Source organism: Oryzias latipes, chromosome 1 (assembly GCF_053564925.1).
Source record: "Oryzias latipes strain Hd-rR chromosome 1, Olatipes_Hd-rR_3.1".
Classification (NCBI taxonomy): Eukaryota; Metazoa; Chordata; class Actinopteri; order Beloniformes; family Adrianichthyidae; genus Oryzias; species Oryzias latipes.
Genome location: NC_136237.1, coordinates 7,135,222 through 7,154,258, shown reverse-complemented (window position 1 = coordinate 7,154,258; position 19,037 = coordinate 7,135,222). Strand labels below are relative to the sequence as shown.

The 19,037-nt window shown below is 39.5% G+C and overlaps 1 protein-coding gene across 1 annotated transcript in view; it reads left to right on the top strand.

Moving 5' to 3' along the window:
* The window catches only part of LOC101162429 (zeta-sarcoglycan), a 450,051-nt gene that overhangs the window by 294,861 nt on the left and 136,153 nt on the right, over positions 1–19,037 (top strand). The window contains exon 3 of the mRNA XM_023960554.2: positions 8,969–9,070. Coding sequence (XP_023816322.1) covers positions 8,969–9,070 — 102 coding nt within the window. The remainder of the gene's footprint in view (positions 1–8,968; positions 9,071–19,037) is intronic.

Below are 19,037 nucleotides of genomic sequence, written 5' to 3'. Positions count from 1 at the left end.
AACACCTTTACCACCAGATTCAAACGTAAACTTGTCGTTGGAATTTTCATCGATCGTCTCGAAACTTTTTGGGCATCAACGGCAAGCTACTGTGGAAAAAATGTTGGAATTAGAAGTTGTAGATTTTAAACGGCGTGCGCGTGGCGAGCTAGCAAAGTGGCGCACTGTTATAACTCCCATGCATTTCAATACAATACAGTGAAAATTGAATGCATGCATTCATGCCTGAAACAGATTACATTGAAAAACACTGGATATGGACATATAAGGAATGTGGGCGTGGTTAGCATAAAACCACTGTTGCTAAGGACGACAAAAAGTTTACTTTTACCGATTTGTCCGAAACTGACGTCAATCTGTTCGTCCTCCCATGGGGACCAAAACATAAAATGGTTGCTATGGAGATAAAATCAACAAAAAAGCCGCCATTTTGGAAAAAGTGGTTTTTTTATCAACTTATGACATATAGCTTTCACCAATGGAGGAATTTGTTTTTCTGAGTCAAATAATGATGCTGATCGCTATGCTAGCACTTTTAACTATGTTAGCATAACTAGCATAACTAGCATAATTAGCATTTTAGGTAATGTGTTTTTCTGAGTCAGTTGATGATGCTGATCGCTATGCTAGCACTTTTAGCCACATTAGCATAGCTAGCATAGTTAGCATAATTAGCAATTTAGGTAATGTGTTTTTCTGAGTCAGTTGATGATGCTGATCGCTATGCTAGCACTTTAAGCTACATTAGCATAGCTAGCATAGTTAGCATAATTAGCATTTTAGGTAATGTGTTTTTCTGAGTCAGTTGATGATGCTGATCGCTATGCTAACACTTTTAGCCACATTAGCATAGTTAGCATAGTTAGCATAATTAGCATTTTAGGTAATGTGTTTTTCTGAGTCAGTTGATGATGCTGATCGCAATGCTAGCACTTTTAGCCACATTAGCATAGCTAGCATAGTTAGCATAATTAACATATGAAGTTTTGACTAGCCATCATCAAAAGTGGGCGGTGAGGGCGGTTGTGCGTAGAGTTGGGCGTGGAAGGCGGGTTGCGTCTGCGGGCCATACAACGCCGCTTGCGGCTTTAATTATTATTATTCTTCTTGCACACTAACGGCGTCTTTGAGCTTAATTTTGACCCCCGCCACATACCCGAAAACTCACCAAAATTGGCACACACCTGGGATAAATTGAAAATGAATTTTCGGCAAAGAGAACGCCACCCCCCCGAAGTCGATGACATCACGGCGAGCGATCCCGTAAAAAAAATGAATGGGCCGAAAATCGCTTATGGGGCCAAAAAAAAATATTTTGAAATACAGTTACGAAACCAAAACACGCGTGTTGGAGATATCCCAAAGAAGTTATGAAATCATTATGGGATGCCCACACGACCTACGGCTTGGCGGCCATTTTGTGGCGAACTCAGAGAAATGGCGATTTTCGTGTTTTTTGACAATATGGGAAAACTACACTTTTGTTAAAGCGATTTTCACGAAATTTCATACACATGCCACAAACACGATTCTACAACTACCAAAGAAGTTTTGTTGACCTTTGACCTTGGGAAGGGGCGGCCATCTTGAATTTTCATAAAAAAGCACCTTTAGTAACGTATACAAACGAAAACTCGTCCTAGGGATTTTTATCGATCTTTTTGAAACTTCTCAGGCATCAATGGCAAGCTACTGTGGACAAAATGTTGGAATCAGAAGTTGTAGAATTTGAAACGCGTGCGCGTGGCGAATTCGCAACCGTCGCCATTCTAGCTAGCTCGCACATATTTTATCGGAATAGCCTGAAACTGAAATATGCGATACCCTGGCCCACACTGAACAAAACGATGTCACATACGACAAAATCGATAAAGGAATGTGGCCGTGGTAAACAAAAAACCGTCGCAAAAAAAAGTGCTGACTCGGCAAAAAAAAATTTTTTCGGATTTTATTTTTAAGAATCGGCTAACGAAACCCAGATAACTTTGTCGGGTATATCCAAAGAAAGTTTTGAAATCATTACGTGATGGCCACACGACCTACGGTTTGGCGGCCATTTTGTGCCAAAATCTGCCATTTTGAGTTTTTCGCGTTTTTACACGATATGGAAAAATGAACTTTTTTTCGAGCGATTTTCACGAAATTTGACTCGCATGTCCCTAGCGTAAGTCTACAATCACCTTTGGAGTTTCGTCGACCTTTGACCTCGGGAAAAGGCGGCCATCTTGAATTTTCTATAAAAAACACCTTAACCACCAGATTCAAACGTAAACTTGTCGTTGGAATTTTCTTCGATCGTCTCAAAACTTTTTGGGCATCAATGGCAAGCTACTGTGTAAAAAATGTTGGAATTAGAAGTTGTAGATTTTGAACGGCGTGCGCGTGGCAAGCTAGCAAAGTGGCGCACTGTTATAACTCCCATGCATTTCAATACAATACAGTGAATATTGAATGCATGCATTCATGCCTGAAACTGAATACATTGAAAAACACTGGATATGGACATATAAGGAATGTGGGCGTGGTTAGCATAAAACCACTGTTGCTAAGGACGACAAAAAGTTTACTTTTACCGATTTGTCTGAAACTGACGTCAATCTGTTCGTCCTCCCGAGGGGACCAAAACATAAAATGGTTGCTATGGAGATAAAATCAACAGAAAAGCCGCCATTTTGGAAAAAGTGGGCTTTTTAGCAACTTATGACATATAACTCTCACCAATGGAGGAATGTGTTTTTCTGAGTCAGTTGATGATGCTGATGGCTATGCTAGCAATTTTAGCCACATTAGCATAGCTAGCATAGTTAGCATAATTAGCATTTTAGGAAATGTGTTTTTTTGAGTCAGTTGATGATGCTGATCGCTATGCTAGCACTTTTAGCTATGTTAGCATAGCTAGCATAGTTAGCATAATTAGCATTTTAGGTAATGTGTTTTTCTGAGTCAGTTGAAGATGCTGATTGCTATGCTAGCACTTTTAGCCACATTAGCATAGTTAGCATAGTTAGCATAATTAGCATTTTAGGTAATGTGTTTTTCTGAGTCAGTTGATGATGCTGATCGCTATGCTAGCACTTTTAGCCACATTAGCATAGCTAGCATAGTTAGCATAATTAGCATTTTAGGAAATGTGTTTTTTTGAGTCAGTTGATGATGCTAATCGCAATGCTAGCTCATTTAGGCACATTAGCATAGCTAGCATGGTTAGCATAATTAGCATTTTAGGAAATGTGTTTTTCTGAGAGAGTTGATTATGCTGATCGCTATGCTAGGACTTTTAGTCACATTAGCATAGCTAGCATAGTTAGCATTATGAGCAAATCCAGCCTTGATTAGCTTTTAATTTGTGGGCGGTGAGGGCGGAGAGGGCCGCGGTAGTGCGTAGAGTTGGGCGTGGAAGGCGGGTTGCGTCTGCGGGCCATACAACGCCGCTTGCGGCTTTAATTATTATTATTATTCTTCCCGTTTCTAACGGATCCGTAGATCGCAAATTTGACCCCCGCCACATACCCGAAAACTCACCAAAATTGGCACACACCTAGGATAAATTGAAAATGAATTTTCGGCAAAGAGAACATCACCCCCCCCCACGATGATGACATCACGGCGAGCGTTCCCGTCAAAAAAATGAATGGGCCTAAAATCGCTTATGGGGCCAAAAAAAAATATTTCGAAATACAGTTACGAAACCAAAACACGTGTGTTGGAGATATCCCAAAGAAGTTATGAAATCATTATGGGATGGCCACACGACCTACGGCTTGGCGGCCATTTTGTGGCAAACACAGAGAAATGGCGATTTTCGTGTTTTTTGACAATATGGGAAAACGATACTTTTGTTTGAGCGATTTTCACGAAATTGCACACACATGCCAAAAACACGATTCTACAACTGCCAAAGAAGTTTTGTTGACCTTTGACCTTGGCAAGGGGCGGCCATCTTGAATTTTCATAAAAAAGCACCTTTAGTAACGGATACAAACGAAAACTCGTCCTAGGGATTTTTTTCGATCTTTTTCAAACTTCTCGGGCATCAATGGCAATCAATTGTGGACAAAATGTTGGAATTAGAAGTTGTAGAATTTGAAACGCGTCCGCGTGGCGAATTCGCAACCGTCGCCGTTTTAGCTAGCTCGCACATATTTTATCGGAATAGCCTGAAACTGAAATATGCGATTCCCTGGCCCACACTGAACAAAACGATATCACATACGACAAAATCGATAAAGGAATGTGGCCGTGGTAAACAAAAAACGATCGCAAAAAAAAGTGCTGACTCGGCAAAAAAAAAAAAAATCGGATTTTATTTTTAAGAATCGGCTAACGAAACCCAGATAACTTTGTCGGGTATATCCAAATAAAGTTTTGAAATCATTACGTGATGGCGACACGACCTACGGTTTGGCGGCCATTTTGTGCCAAAATCTGCCATTTAGAGTTTTTCGCGATTTTACACAATATGGAAAAATGAACTTTTTTTCGAGCGATTTTGACGAAATTTGACTCGCATGTCCTTAGCGTAAGTCTACAATCACCTTTGGAGTTTCGTCGACCTTTGACCTCGGGAAAAGGCGGCCATCTTGAATTTTATATAAAAAACACCTTTACCACCAGATTCAAACGTAAACTTGTCGTTGGAATTTTCATCGATTGTCTCGAAACTTTTTTGACATCAATGGCAAGCTACTGTGGAAAAAATGTTGGAATTAGAAGTTGTAGATTTTGAACGGCGTGCGCGTGGCATGCTAGCAAAGTGGCGCACTGTTATAACTCCCATGTATTTCAATACAATACAGTGAAAATTGAATGCATGCATTAATGCCTGAAACAGAATACATTGAAAAACACTGGATATGGACATATAAGGAATGTGGGCGTGGTTAGCATAAAACCACTGTTGCTAAGGACAACAAAAAGTTTACTTTTACCGATTTGTCCGAAACTGACGTCAATCTGTTCGTCCTCCCAAGGGGACAAAAACATAAAATGGTTGCTATGGAGAAAAAATGAACAGAAAAGCCGCCATTTTGGAAAAAGTAGGTTTTTTATCAACTTATGACATGTAGCTCTCACCAATGGAGGAATGTGTTTTTCTGAGTCAGTTGATGATGCAGATCGCTATGCTAGCAATTTTAGCTATATTAGCATTACTAGCATAGTTAGCATAATTAGCATTTTAGGTAATGTGTTTTTCTGAGTCAGTTGATGATGCTGATCGCTATGCTAGCACTTTTAGCCACATTAGCATAGCTAGCATAGTTAGCATAATTAGCATTTTAGGTAATGTGTTTTTCTGATTCAGTTAATGATGCTGATCGCTATGCTAGCACTTTTAGCCACATTAGCATAGCTAGCATAGTTAGCATAATTAGCATTTTAGGTAATGTGTTTTTCTGAGTCAGTTGATGATGCTGATCGCTATGCTAGCACTTTTAGCCACATTAGCATTGCTAGCATAGTTAGCATAATTAGCATTTTAGGTGATGTGTTTTTCTGTGTCGGTTGATGATGCTGATCGCTATGCTAGCACTTTTAGCCACATTAGCATAGTTAGCATAGTTAGCATAATTAGCAAATCCAGCCTTGACTAGCTTTTAATTTGCGGGCTGTGAGGGCGGTGAGGTCAGCGGTGGTGCGTAGAGTTGGGCGTGGAGGCGGGTTGCGTCTGCGGGCCATACAACGCCGCTTGCGGCTTTAATTTGTCCTTGTGTTTTGTTCTTTCTTAGTTGTTCAAGACTGAATAAAATACTCCTAGTTGGTGTAAAAGTATTGGTTGGTAGTCTGTTATATCAGGAAAATTTCATAGAGCCAGTTGTTTTTTGTTGTAATTTGATCTTTTACAGCACCACAATGTCATGAATTTAAAAGAAAACATCTCATAACATACATGTGTATGTGTTTGTATGTGTGTCAAATAGCAGGCTCATCTAATGATCACATATCTCAGGTGCCCATGTATTTCAGGTGTTTTTCTGAGGGCATTTCATTAATATATTTGGCTATTGCATACTGCTGTTCTGACTCATTACTGCATGCATTTTATATATACACGTGTGCATATTGGTGTTTTCAAACCCCAAAATCTTAACCAAGCAGAAAAGCTCATTCTGGAAGGAGACTCCAGGACCTTGTAATGCTTCCTACGAAGCCACTCGTTCTTTACCTGGGCAGTGTGTTTGGGATTGTTGGGATGCTGAAACAACCAGCCACGTTTCATTGTCAATGCCCTTGCTGATGGAACGAGGTTTTCACTCAAAATTTGACTACATATGGCCGCATACATTCTTTCCTCTACATTGACAGGTCCCCCTGGTCCCTTTGCTGAAAAACAGCCCCAAAACATGATGGGCTCACCCCCATGCTTTACAGTTGATATGGATGTAACTCAGCATTCTTTCTCCTTCAAACATGAAAAGTAAAGTTCTTACCAAAAAATCAATTTTGGCTTCATCTGAACGTTGAACATTCTCCCAATCCTCTTTTGGATCATCCAAAATCTCTCTAGTAAACTTTAGACGGGCTGGGACATGTACTGGCTTTAGCAGGGGGAAACGCCTGGCATTGAAGGATTGAGTCCATGGTGGCGTAGCATGTTACTGATGGTAGCCTTTATTACATTGATCCCAGCTCTCTGCAGATCATTCACGAGGTTCCCCGAGTGGTCCTGGGATTTTTGCTCACCGTTCTTGTGATCATTTTGACCCCACGGGGTGAGATCTTGCGGGAGCCCCAGATGGAGGGAGATTATCAGTGGTCTTGTATGTCTTCCATTTCCTAATAATTGCTCCCACAGTTGATTTCTTTTCACCAAGCTGCTTACTTATTGCAGATTCAGACTTCCCCGCCTGGTGCATGTCAGCATTTCGGTTCCTGGTGTCCTTGGACAGCTCTTTGGTCTTGGTCATAGTGGAGTTTGGAGTGTGACTGTTTGAGGTTGTGGACAGGGGTCTTTTCTATAGATAACCAGTTCAAACAGGTTGCATTAATAAAGGTGACAAGTGGAGGACAGAGGATCCTCTTACAGAAGAAGTCACAGATCTGTGAGAGACGGAAATCTTGCTTGTTTGTAGGTGACCAAATGCTTATTTTCCACAATGATTTACGAATAAATTCTTTAAAAATCAAATAATTTGTTAATAGTCTTTAAACTATACCGCTTTATTTGTTTACATTACTGCTACATTTTTTTTATATTATTGTTTTTATATTATTCTATTTTCTCTTATGTTTACTGCTACGGTAATGCACAATTGTCTCAAATAAAGTGCTTCTGATTCTGATAATGGGATTTTCTGGATTTTGTTTTCGCATTTTGACTTTCATAGTTGAGGTACACCTATGATGAAAATTACAGGCCTCTCTTATCTTTTAAAATAGGATAACTTGCACAGTTGCTTGCTGACTAAATATTGTTTTGCCTCACTGTAGAAAAAAAAGGATAGTATGTTGCATATGGTAAATTGAGTGTCACCAGAAATAAGGTTGGTCTTTTTATTTTTGAAATTTGAGTCGTGTTGAAACAGTTGGTTGCACAATTTCCAACGCTGTTTATCTTTTTTTTTTAAATTTCATATTAGAATGGTTGACTTGGTTTACTTAGTCATTTAGGGGTCCGTGGTGGGGATGGTGATCGGACATCACTGTGAGTAATCAGAAGATGTTCTCTCAGTGCCCTACCCGCCAAATTTAACACACACCCTTTACTCCGCAAAAAATACACTCCAATACAAACACACATCCATACACACACTCCCTCACAAACACACCCACATGCATTTCACAAGGAAGGTTGGACCTCGGACGATCTGTCCCCTACCCTATCCCTGGTGGGGGGGGGGGTATTGGGCCCTTGGCAATGGCAGCCGTGTTCCCTGGGTGCTGGCTTCCTGGGACCAGTGGCCCTCTCTCTTCGCAGGGAGAGGGATCCCTGAGCTTCACATCACATCTGAGCCTGGGGGTGTCCGTGTCCCTGTGGTGTGGGTTCTGGTCCTTGCCCCTGAGCGCTGGGCCTCGCCAAATTTCCAACTGTTGGCGAGCCTGGTGGGGCAATGTTTACAACACATCTGAGGACTCCATCTTCCCCAGGGGGTCCTCCTACTGGGCTGGGATGGCTGGCGCCTGCCTTGCTCTCTCCTGGACCAACTGTGGGCCGGGTGGGTGGCTGCCTGGAACTCAGGGCGCCCACCGGGGGTCCTGACTCGTACCTGGGGTTGGGGTGGGGGGATGCCCAGAACTCCTGGGTGGTGGGGATGCTCGTCTGGGGCTGTGGGCGCTCTTCTATGATCATCCTCCTATCCCCCATCGAACATCCCTCTCTCTTCTCCACTCCTTTCCTTTTCCGTCTGGTCCAACACAAAAGATTTTCCAATATGATTAAAATTAATGAAGTTTGGCCGCGATTACAAAAGGGGTTTATTCAGACATACCTCTGGTTTGTCAGAAGATTGATAATCCCTGTTGTTAAAACAAAATATGTCCAACACACCTGTGTTGGACAGGACAAGTTAGAAAAATAAATAAACGAAAAAAATAAAATAAAAAAAGGATGGTTGACTTGAATATGTACATATATATCTTCTTTTTCTACTGTTCAGCTGTGGTCTTGATCAGAAACCAAAACATTTGAAACTAAATTAATAAAATTATGTATTTAGAAGTAGGAAAATGTTATGTGTTGTCTGAAAATAAAATCTCCAGTTAGAGGAAAACTAAGAAATAAGGAATATATTCATTTCTTTATTTTATTTTTTATTTGCAAAAACACATGACTCAATGGCTCATGACTCTACATTTCGACTTGGCACTCTTTATTTTTTTTTTTGGTTACTAGGTTATTTCAATAATATACTCTCCTTCTGAGAACATGCAAAGTATGTAAGTATATATGGAAACATAATCTAAATGATCCTGGTTGACTTGCAGTTCTGTAAACATTGGTCTTCTTTCTTTTTCTGTGTCCCTGTTTAAGGATGGCATGGGAAATCTGCGAGTCACCAAGGAGGGAATCCGACTGGAAGGAGTATCAGAATTCTTACTGCCTTTATACATCAAGGAGATCCAGTCACGTAAGGTAAAAGCGTGTCTGTCTGAATGCTGGCCGATGCTCCAAACATACATCATCAAAGCTTTAAGGCTTCATTGCTAGGTGTGGATTCTCATCCTACTAGGTCAGGGGGGTTCAAACATAATGCAAAGAGGGCCAGATTTGGTGTGGAGAAAATGCGAAGGCCAACCAATCAGCCTGCAATTTTTGAAAGCTTTTAATAACAATAAATGCAAATTAACTATTTAATGAAACTTTTTTTGCAATGGTAACTTTTCATTTCTTCAAATAGGACAGAATTTTGTTTGAATACATTTTTACCACAATTATTGTTAATTTCATATTTGAAGACCAGAAATAAAATAAAAATAAAAAACCTCTTGTCAACATTAAATCTTGGTTGATCCAAAACGTCGTAGTAAACAGGAAACAAATGTTATTTTATTCTGAAGTACTAACCACTGTTGTTTTGACACAGAAACTTCTCTCCCCTTGTTTGGTCATTAAGACTCTGAAGCTCAAGTGACTACAGGGTTAAAAGAACTTGTAACGTAATTTAGCAAATCACATTCAAGAGAGCGTACACACAAAAAAAAAAGGAAAAAAAAAGCGTAAGCACAGTTCTCAGGAAGTGCTGGGGGCTACATTAATTTTATGACAGGAGCCTGCTGGCTGGTAGAAATGTAATCGTGGAATGCATTTGGCCCATGTGCCAGGCTTTGGACATGCCTGTACTAGGTGTTTGAGTATTCTTTGAGATTTCTTTGATTTTACTACTACATTAATAAAGGTCTTAATTGCTTTTTGCTTCAGCTGCCACTGTGATTAAGATGGGTGACCATTGAAAACACGATTGCATCTAAGTTGTTTATTGTTCACCTTTTGGCAAATCCAATCAGGTGTCGCCTCACCTTTCACTGGTTGGCACAGGTGGTTTGGCAGAGTTTTACGTTGGATGCCCTTCCTGACACAACACTGTATTTCCAAGGTACAGGGAGACCCAGTCAACACGATGTCAACACGATAGCATCTAAGTGGCCATTGCTATTTTGCTCACCAAATAAAAAAACATGCAAGCAACAAGGAAAAGTACGATTGATACTGTAGGTATAAGAGGACCCATGATCAGCGATCAATAAGAATCCCAGATAGTCAACATTAGGGGTGTGTTCAAACGTGTTTGGTATATCTGCCATGAATAATATGACACATCATGGTCAGTGTATCTGTAATGATGCATGAGCACATATGATGCAACTGCTTGCCATTGCTTCCTGACTATAGAAAAGCACTGTCTGTGTTTGAATGTAGGAACATCACAAATACATCTGCATCGATTCATTGATGGATTTATTGGTGTTAATTGTGTCACAATCTGGAAAGCTTAACAAGTTCACAAGAAAAAGGTGAATACAAAATTTAGAATATGAAAAAGGTGATAGCAATTTAAAACAAGTATAAAACAAATCTCTTTGTTTAACCAAAAGGTGTTAGTGAGAAGACTAAAACATTTGATTGATGTCTGACACCTTTGATAATAGAACAAATTTACTTTTGCCGTCTTCAAGCAAACAGCCAGACTGACCAGTTTAGCATAATTTCCTGACTACTCACTTTATACAACAAGATCAGCAAAAGTGTAGGCGATAATTAAAAGAGAAACTTAACCAGCACTAAACACAAAATTAAACTAAGTACGTTTATACCACATGTATGTTAATGTGAATGTCTTTTTTTAATCAGCTGTTTTATGTTCATTTTCTTGAAACTAAGGATGAACTTCACATGATCCTGCCTCATTGCACATATGTAAACATATGTAAACTGACTCAGGCTACACGTGTCCAGGATCACACTCAGATTTATAAATGTGTTTTTTCTATCTGCTGTTTTGGTGGCTTCAGTACTGCTCTTTAAGTAATGAATCATTTTATGTTGCGGATTTAAAGGCCATGTCACACAAACGCTACATACATTTTCCACATATGAAATTTCTGTCTTTTTTGATACATGAATGATATCCATAATTTATAAGAGTTTCTTGCTTTCGTCATCCATAGTTGTGCTCAGATGTCCGCAGGAGTTTTGGCCATCGGATCTTTAATACGTGACTCTTACGCAACTGTGCGTGATTTTTGCGAGATGCAAACGCAAATTTGTGGCTTTCCACGACCGTTCTGCGTATGTCTAAAATACTTTTCACGCATGAACATCCAATGTATGATTTTATATTGCATATTAGCGCACACATCATATTCAAATTTTGAAATTGACAAATCACTAATGAATTGCTTATAAATAGTACAATAATCACGCTCAGATTATGTTTTACATTGACTTAATTGTTCTTTATGTAATTTATTTGTACTTCCTCTGTGGGTTCAACGTGTTCCAATTGTGAAAATTTCATGTAAAGACCACAACTTTTTTCTCTTTTTTTACGTATATTCACGTATGAACAATTTTTATCTGCATTATGCGCAAAATGTGCGTAGTTGCTTTGTTGGCCTTAAAATTTCATGAATTTTTTACATGCTTACTTCCTAATCATGCACATATGACAAGGATAGCATAAACTAAAAAAATAACAAATTAAAAAACTGTATGACTTTCTCATCACTTAAACACTTAAAATAAACACAATGCTATATCTATAAGTTATTGGAATTTTTTATTTTTTTTTATTTTTAACATGTCGTGGCGTTATCAGGACCCAGATGACAAGCTAGAGTGAAAAACTGAAAGTTAATAACAAAAAGTGCCACTCTAGGTGGGAAAAATCCACAACATAATAGAACTCAACACCAAAATACCAAATAAGCAAGATGTGCTAGAGCAAGGAACTAAGCTACACTCCGACACAGAGTTCAGAAACAGAACTACTTAAATACAGCTCAAACAGATTAACCCGAAGTGCAGGCAGCTGAGTGCCGCTCCATGGAGAGCCATAGGAGAAAGGGCGGAGCCCCCCAGGAGAGCCTCAGCCAACCTGCACAGAGAAACACAAGAATGAGGAAAACGATAGGACTGCAGTGACAACTGCACAAACAGTCAAAGGTGCTCTTGTACACTAAGAACTGCTGTAAAACAGAAAAGTAGTTCCGTTTTTATTGTTTATTCTGCCAATGCTGTTACTTTGTGACAGAGACATGCTCACATTTAGCCGAGCTGTGCTAAAGGATTATTAGAGTTGTAGAGTTAGATAAGTTAATTCTTCTCTAAGAGTTCTGGTGAATCGCCTGTCCGTCCTGGGGGAGGATCCCTCCTTCATGTGGGCACCCCTGAGGTTTCTTCGTTTTTTCCGGAATCCGGTTTTTTAGGAGTTTTTCCTTACCACGAAGGGGGGTCTAAGGGCAGAGATGCCAGTATAGCTTAGTCAGTTTGTTAGTTTATTTTAGTATTTTCCTATTGAACTCTTTGTATTGCTGATCCTTTTGAGTTCATGTTTTACTTCGAAGCCCATCGAGACGACTGTTGTTGTGATTTGGGGCTATACAAATAAAATTGATTTGAAAATTGAATATTATTAGCTTTGAAAAAAAATAGTCCTTTTGACCTTTACTTACTGATAATCATGCAAACCCCATCAAGTTTGTAAAGTTTTCATTTAGGGCTGCATCCACAGCTAATAATTACTTTGCGCTTGTACATTAAGTGAGGTTAAATAAAATGGCCCCTTTCAAATTGACGTTATTTTCTACCACTGGACCTTTTTTGTGCCTCCTTGTGTGCTTTAAATATTCCATTGTTATGAAGTAGTCTGAGGTTAATATTTGACAGAACAGGGTAACATCTGAATAACGCTGCAGTGCAGATGATGCTGTCGGCATGTTCTGTTATAAGATGTAGCTTGTTTAAAATCTACCAGAATACTTTTTTTAAACATTTTAATTTTTAATGCCAAATATTCTTTGTTCAGCTTGCAAATTAGCCTAAAAGTTAGCACATCTCACATTTTGACAAAATCAATGTTTTAAGCAATCAAAAAGAGAATCGTGTATTGTTTACGCATACTCATGTATGTGCCGGTTGGGCAGCGTGATCAGGGATATCAAGATAACCAAATAAATGGATAGAAGTTGTGGTGTGGTGCAGTACAGAGATGTCTGATCTGGTTGTAGAGTTTATCTCCAATGTCTTCTCTACTACAAGATGATGTTCATGTCTTTGGGCTCACCTATGTTAATATTCCTCAGCTTTACCCAATCTTTTGAAATAATCCAGACTGATCCCAAGGATTAAAACAGTTTAAAAAATAAAACCATTTTATTTTTGTTTTGTTTTTTTGTGTTACTTGTCTCCTGTGTTTTTCTTCAGTCTGTCTCCTGCTACACTCTCACTGGGCATGTGTTGCATATTCAAGAATGTGCCAAACACGGTTTCATGAAAGTATATTTCAGTCTTTTTTTTCTACTGTTTACTACTTTTCTACTGTTTACTAGTGCTTATACCATGGTCCGGGTGAATACTCGATTCTGATTGGCTGCTGGGTGTGCATTAAAAAGTGATATACCACAGGATAACTGCACGGTGAAAAAAGAAATTCCGGTCACCTAGCTTAAATGTTTTGCATCACTGCGCCAGCTTCTTTAAAACAACCTTTTGCTTCATTATTTGGACAAAAACAAGCGGTAAGAGGTGAACTTTCTCTCTAAACTGAGGTTTTATTCAACCCATTGGAAAGATCAGCATTTATATATCACTTTATATCGCTGAATCTTGATTGCAGCGGTGATACGGTGCGATGCGGCCTATTTGTCACCTAACAAATAGTTCGCTTTTTGTGAGAAAAGCGATCCAAATTGAAAAAAAAAAAAACAAGAATTAAGGACTAAAAACTGGTCACTATTTATTTCTTTTGTAAGTGATCATGGTATAAGCGGGTTAATGGCCTTTGAAGTGTGCATTATCACGTTGGACGGTTCAGGCTTCCACGGCGTGCGTTAAAAAGTAATGCATACTTCGTCGGCCAATAACCTTACTTGTCCAACACCTACAGTTGGAAAATGCTTGGTGCGAAATGTAGAAGTGGTGCAAAATTTGTATTCTTTTACAGCACAATTCCAATATATGAAAGACTTGGTGTCATATAATTCCAGAGGGAGAGAAAAAACTCAATTATTAATTCTTATATGCTTTTAAACGGTTGGTATTTCCATAGTTTTGAAAAGGATGCTACCCAGACGTCCCTACCAAATTCGAGTCCACGATTGGTCATTTCAGCTCTTTGACATTCAAGCAGTTGAAAGTTCAGCTGGTTGAACTTTCAGCATGGCTTCAGCCTGAGAACAGACTCAAAAACTTTTGAGCGATGCGTGAACACAAAGGTTTTGAATGCCAAACAAAAAGGTGATTAAACCGAAGACCTAGCACTGAAATACTGAAGATCAAGCTCCTTAAATAATCTGAGGGTAAAATTTGATGAAACAGCTATGACTGGTTAAAACGAAAGCCTGTTGTGCGATTAACTGGAGGGAAACAGAAAATGGGAAAACAAAGCGTAGCAAAAATAAAAACATGACCGTAACCCTAAAATCAGGAACCATTTTCTTAATATTTTTATCAATATTTACAGTATCAATATTTATTGAACAAGTTTCTGGAAAATTTTAGAAAATATACATCTTATAACAGCTTCCTTTGCTGTTTTTTTTTTCCTATTAGTTCTACAAGTGCTGAAGGACAACACATACAGACCTTCGATACGTTACATCACACCAACACTTTGTACGATATGGTGTATTTATGGCATCTTGCTGCTTTTTTATTTATCATCATGATTTTTGAGCTTTAAACACGAATGATGCAAACCCTCAAGTACTTCTCACTTTTTACATCTCTTAACTCACAAGTCTTTAGGATCTTACAAAGGCTGAGCAATGAACACACCAACACGATTTAACCCTTGTGCTATCTTAGATGACCCCACCCTTACATTGACGTGTTCTCCCTACCATGACAAAGGTGGATAAAGGTGGAAAGATTTCATGTAATCCATGGACACCAGTGAAGATCACAAATCATTGAAGAAAAAAGGTTCAGAGCACTGTCTAGTGGGTCTAAATGTTAAAGTGCCTAGGAGAAGACAAGGGTTACAGAAACATCGCAGACGTTCATGGCAGGAGACACTGCCAAATAATCTGACTGTATGTTTGGTAACAGGCCATCCGGCATGCAATCTCATCTCCTGTGGTAGGGAACATCTGAAAGACAAAAGTTTGCACAGTGAGGAGAAAACCCCCCGGGCACTGAAGGCGTAGGGCATTGACTGGAGGAGGAAAAGTGTAATATATATAAATTTCGTTAATATGCATCTTCATTGTTTCAGCTGTAGAGAAGTGGGATTTAGTATTTAACCTCTACTCTATCATCGTTGACATCTATGGTGCCCCCCAACCTGTGACTGCTTATCTACGACACAACTTCAAACACTTCTAGGAGGAGCCCCCGAAGGACCAGTGTTTGAGAAGTAAACTTACTTGTAACACGGTCAATGAAGATTTTTTTTTTTCCAATCAAAGATAATTGTGTCAGTTTTTGTGACGGTGTGGCACCATCAGATGCCGAGGGGGGGCCACACTAGGTTTTATTGTTTGTGTATTGATGTATTTTGTATTTTCTGATTGCTACCTGTGGTGCCACCTGGACGGGAATTGAGAGCAACGCCCCGTGGGCGTGGCGTCCCATTTAAGAGGGAGCACTGCAGGTGGTGAGAAGAGAGGAGTGACAGTGTGTGCTGTGTGCTGCATGGCCCTGCGTGTAGCAACAGTGTCGGCAATAAAGGCAGTTCCTCCTCACCTTGGCTCCTCTGCATCCTTTCTCGGCGGGACCCCGTCACAGTTTTCTTTTAGCAAATCAGCACAACATTGTACTGACAAAAGCCCCCATCTAACACCCCCCCCCCCCCCCCCCCCCCGCATGGAGAGCTGTCAGTCACCTGTAGTCTGAACCAGCTGGAAATAAGGAAAATAATTTTCGTAAATGATTTATAAAATTAAAATTGCATAAATGTAATTCATAATTGTTATTAGCATGTCTATATTGTCATAATTCTAAACTCAATTTCATGCTTAGAAAAGAAAGGGGCAGATTGACTAAAAAAATTCATTTTTTTTCCTAATTCTGCCTCCAGGTGATTAAATTTTATACTTTTAAAAAAAATCAGGGGGGGAAATCAGCCTGAAAACATTAAAATGTGTCAGTGACAATACAGTGTGTCACAGACAGTAAAGACAAAGGCATCTACAGAGGCTGTGTGACAGTCTCACGAGGGTGGTGTTGCAGCTCTGTCATGTCAAAAAAACACTGCAAATAAAGTTTCACTCACAGTGAATTCATGTCTGTTACTATATTTATATATACTTTTTTTTCTTTACGAATATCTTATGGAATAAATATGTTGTATTTGTCTGCCAAGTCTTAAAGTCTGGTCCGTGAAAATATTGTCTGACATTAAACCAGTCAGTGGTCACAAACTGGTGGCACACTGAACAGCTCATTAGCACAGCATCCTAGCATCAGCGTGTAACGACACAGCAGTATCCAAATCAACACTTCTTATTGTACGTCCTGATGCTGCTGCTGTGAGTCCAACAGGTTTATCCTCCAGTTCTGTCTGGATCTGGTTAAAAATCCTCACATGTTCTGATGCTTCATCCTCCAAATGCTGCACAAAAGTGAATTAACAACAAGGGGGGGTTGCATTCTTGTATGGCGTGGGTTTTTGTAACTCGCCTGTGGTCAGTAGAGGAGGAGAATTAAGTAAAATCATGAAAACTAGGGGCTAATAGACCTTTACTCGCCATACAGATAAAAATGTTTGCAATTGGCGAGTGGCAAGTTTTCATTTTAGACCCTGCATACAGCAGGTTATTTGCTGTGAGGTACTAAATAAAACTTTTGTTTGTCCTCAAAAAATAGCTGGCAACCAACCCATAGCTAGTTATAGATCCAGCAACAGACGTGTTCATTCGTCCTGGGATCATGATGAATGCTGAAACTGGCTGAACTTGCTGGGTCATGCTCTTTGTGCACGATCATTAGCTATCTAGAATGTTGTACTCGTGAATAATTGTTTTCATTGTGAATTGATGTACTCGAGGATGTTTGACGCTTACACTCAAAAGCCATTCTAGTCTGCTAAACCTCAATAATTGCTTTTCAGGATAACATCTAAGGTTAATCCTGCATGACATTGTGTTAACACTCCCCCCTGTGTACTGCACACCAGAAAGCTCATGCTTTAACAGACACTTGAAAAAGTTTAAGACCCCCTGGAGTAGGCAGCTTTAAATTTACGATTTTAACTAAATGGTTGTACGAATACGGAGCATGACCTCTGTGAATGATGACGTGTGCCTTCCTGACCACAAATCGAATGCACACACTCACCTCAGAAATCCTCCTTGACTCAACAAACATTAACCAAAATGTTTCACTTTTCAGCAGGATGATCATAATTATGGTAACTTTAAAAAAAAAAGAGAATACCAAATGGGGCACTTACTGTTAGATGTTTCAGAGATAAAGCCGAGGAAGACACAATGCATTAAGGATATTAAGTTTGGAGCTAACAGGAAGGATGAAGACCAACAAGAAGGGAAGGATGCAGTGAAGAAGGGCAGGGATACAATGGATAGAAATAAATAGAGGAGTGTGAATGGTTAGCGCTCTCGCCCCACCTTGAGAAGGCCCTGGTTCAAATTCTGGCTGGGACCTTTCTGTGTGGAGTTTGCATGCATTGCTTTTCTCTGGGTACTCTCACTTCCTCCCACAGTCAGAAAACATGCTTCAGAGGTGAATTGATATTTCTAAATTGTCTTGTAAGGGTGTGTGTGTAGCCCTGGAACAAACTGGCGACCGGTTCAGGGAGTTCCCTGAATTTGCCCATAAGCAAAATCTTTACATTTAGAAGCCAGCCCAGCTCCCAAAAGAAGCTTGACGGGATTAAGTGGGTTCTGAAAATGGATGGATGGAGTGTAATTTGCTATAGTGACCCCTAAAAGGAGCACTTAAAAGGTAAAGATGGATGGATCCCTCCAAGAAAAGGCAAAATAGATAAATATAGCATTACTTTAAGATCTTACTCAAGAGCAATCTAACTTTTTAATGCATTTTTTTACTAAGTCACACCTGCTGTAAAACGTTCCCAGTGATCCACGTTACAGTGGAGTAGACTAAAATATGAATAATAACAATGAAGTAAAGAAAATGCACTGTTCCTGATGTTTGTGTCTCATAATTTACTGTGTTGCATAAAGGTTGCAGGGTCCTGGGAACCGTTTTGCACAGCTTCTGTGTTTCCATGTAGTATTTTGTGTTTTATGAATCAACAAGCTGCTAAATTCATTTCATGGAGATGAAATGTTTAGATCATGGTTAAATTGCAAACACTACTCCCTTTTTTTGAAAGTAGAAATGTACTCTTCTGTGCACTGGTGAATTCTAAAGTCATTGCCCCCGCTGTATAACATCCTCTGTCATGCACTCCCACAAAGTCCTTTCTTTGGTGACACACATGCTTGGGAGGATCCATCCACACACAAACACTGACTCTTACTACTGGGCCCTATAATTATGCCCCCAAGGACCCTGTAAAGACCTGTCACGTCCACAGGAGGCACAAAGCAGCTTCAATTATTTCACCCTCTTGCAAGATTTTGGATTTTCTTTTTCTTTTTATGTGACTCTTCCCTTTTATTATCATTTTTTTCTACTATTTTGCTTCCATCACCTCAGTCATTCTTTGCACAATCTTCTTGATACAACAGTTCAGTATGGTTTGGCTCTTAGATTTGTTGAAGCAGGTTTTTGAGCTGAAACAAAATGCACTTACAACTTTGCTTGGTTTGGTTTGATTTACAGTTGCACAGCACTCTCAGAAATTAACCACGAACAAAGGGAGACCAAACTGCCCTAAAAAAATTGTCACAAGGGAGATATTACCTGACCAAGATGGACAAAAAAAAAGAAAACTAGCTTGTTACACTCATCT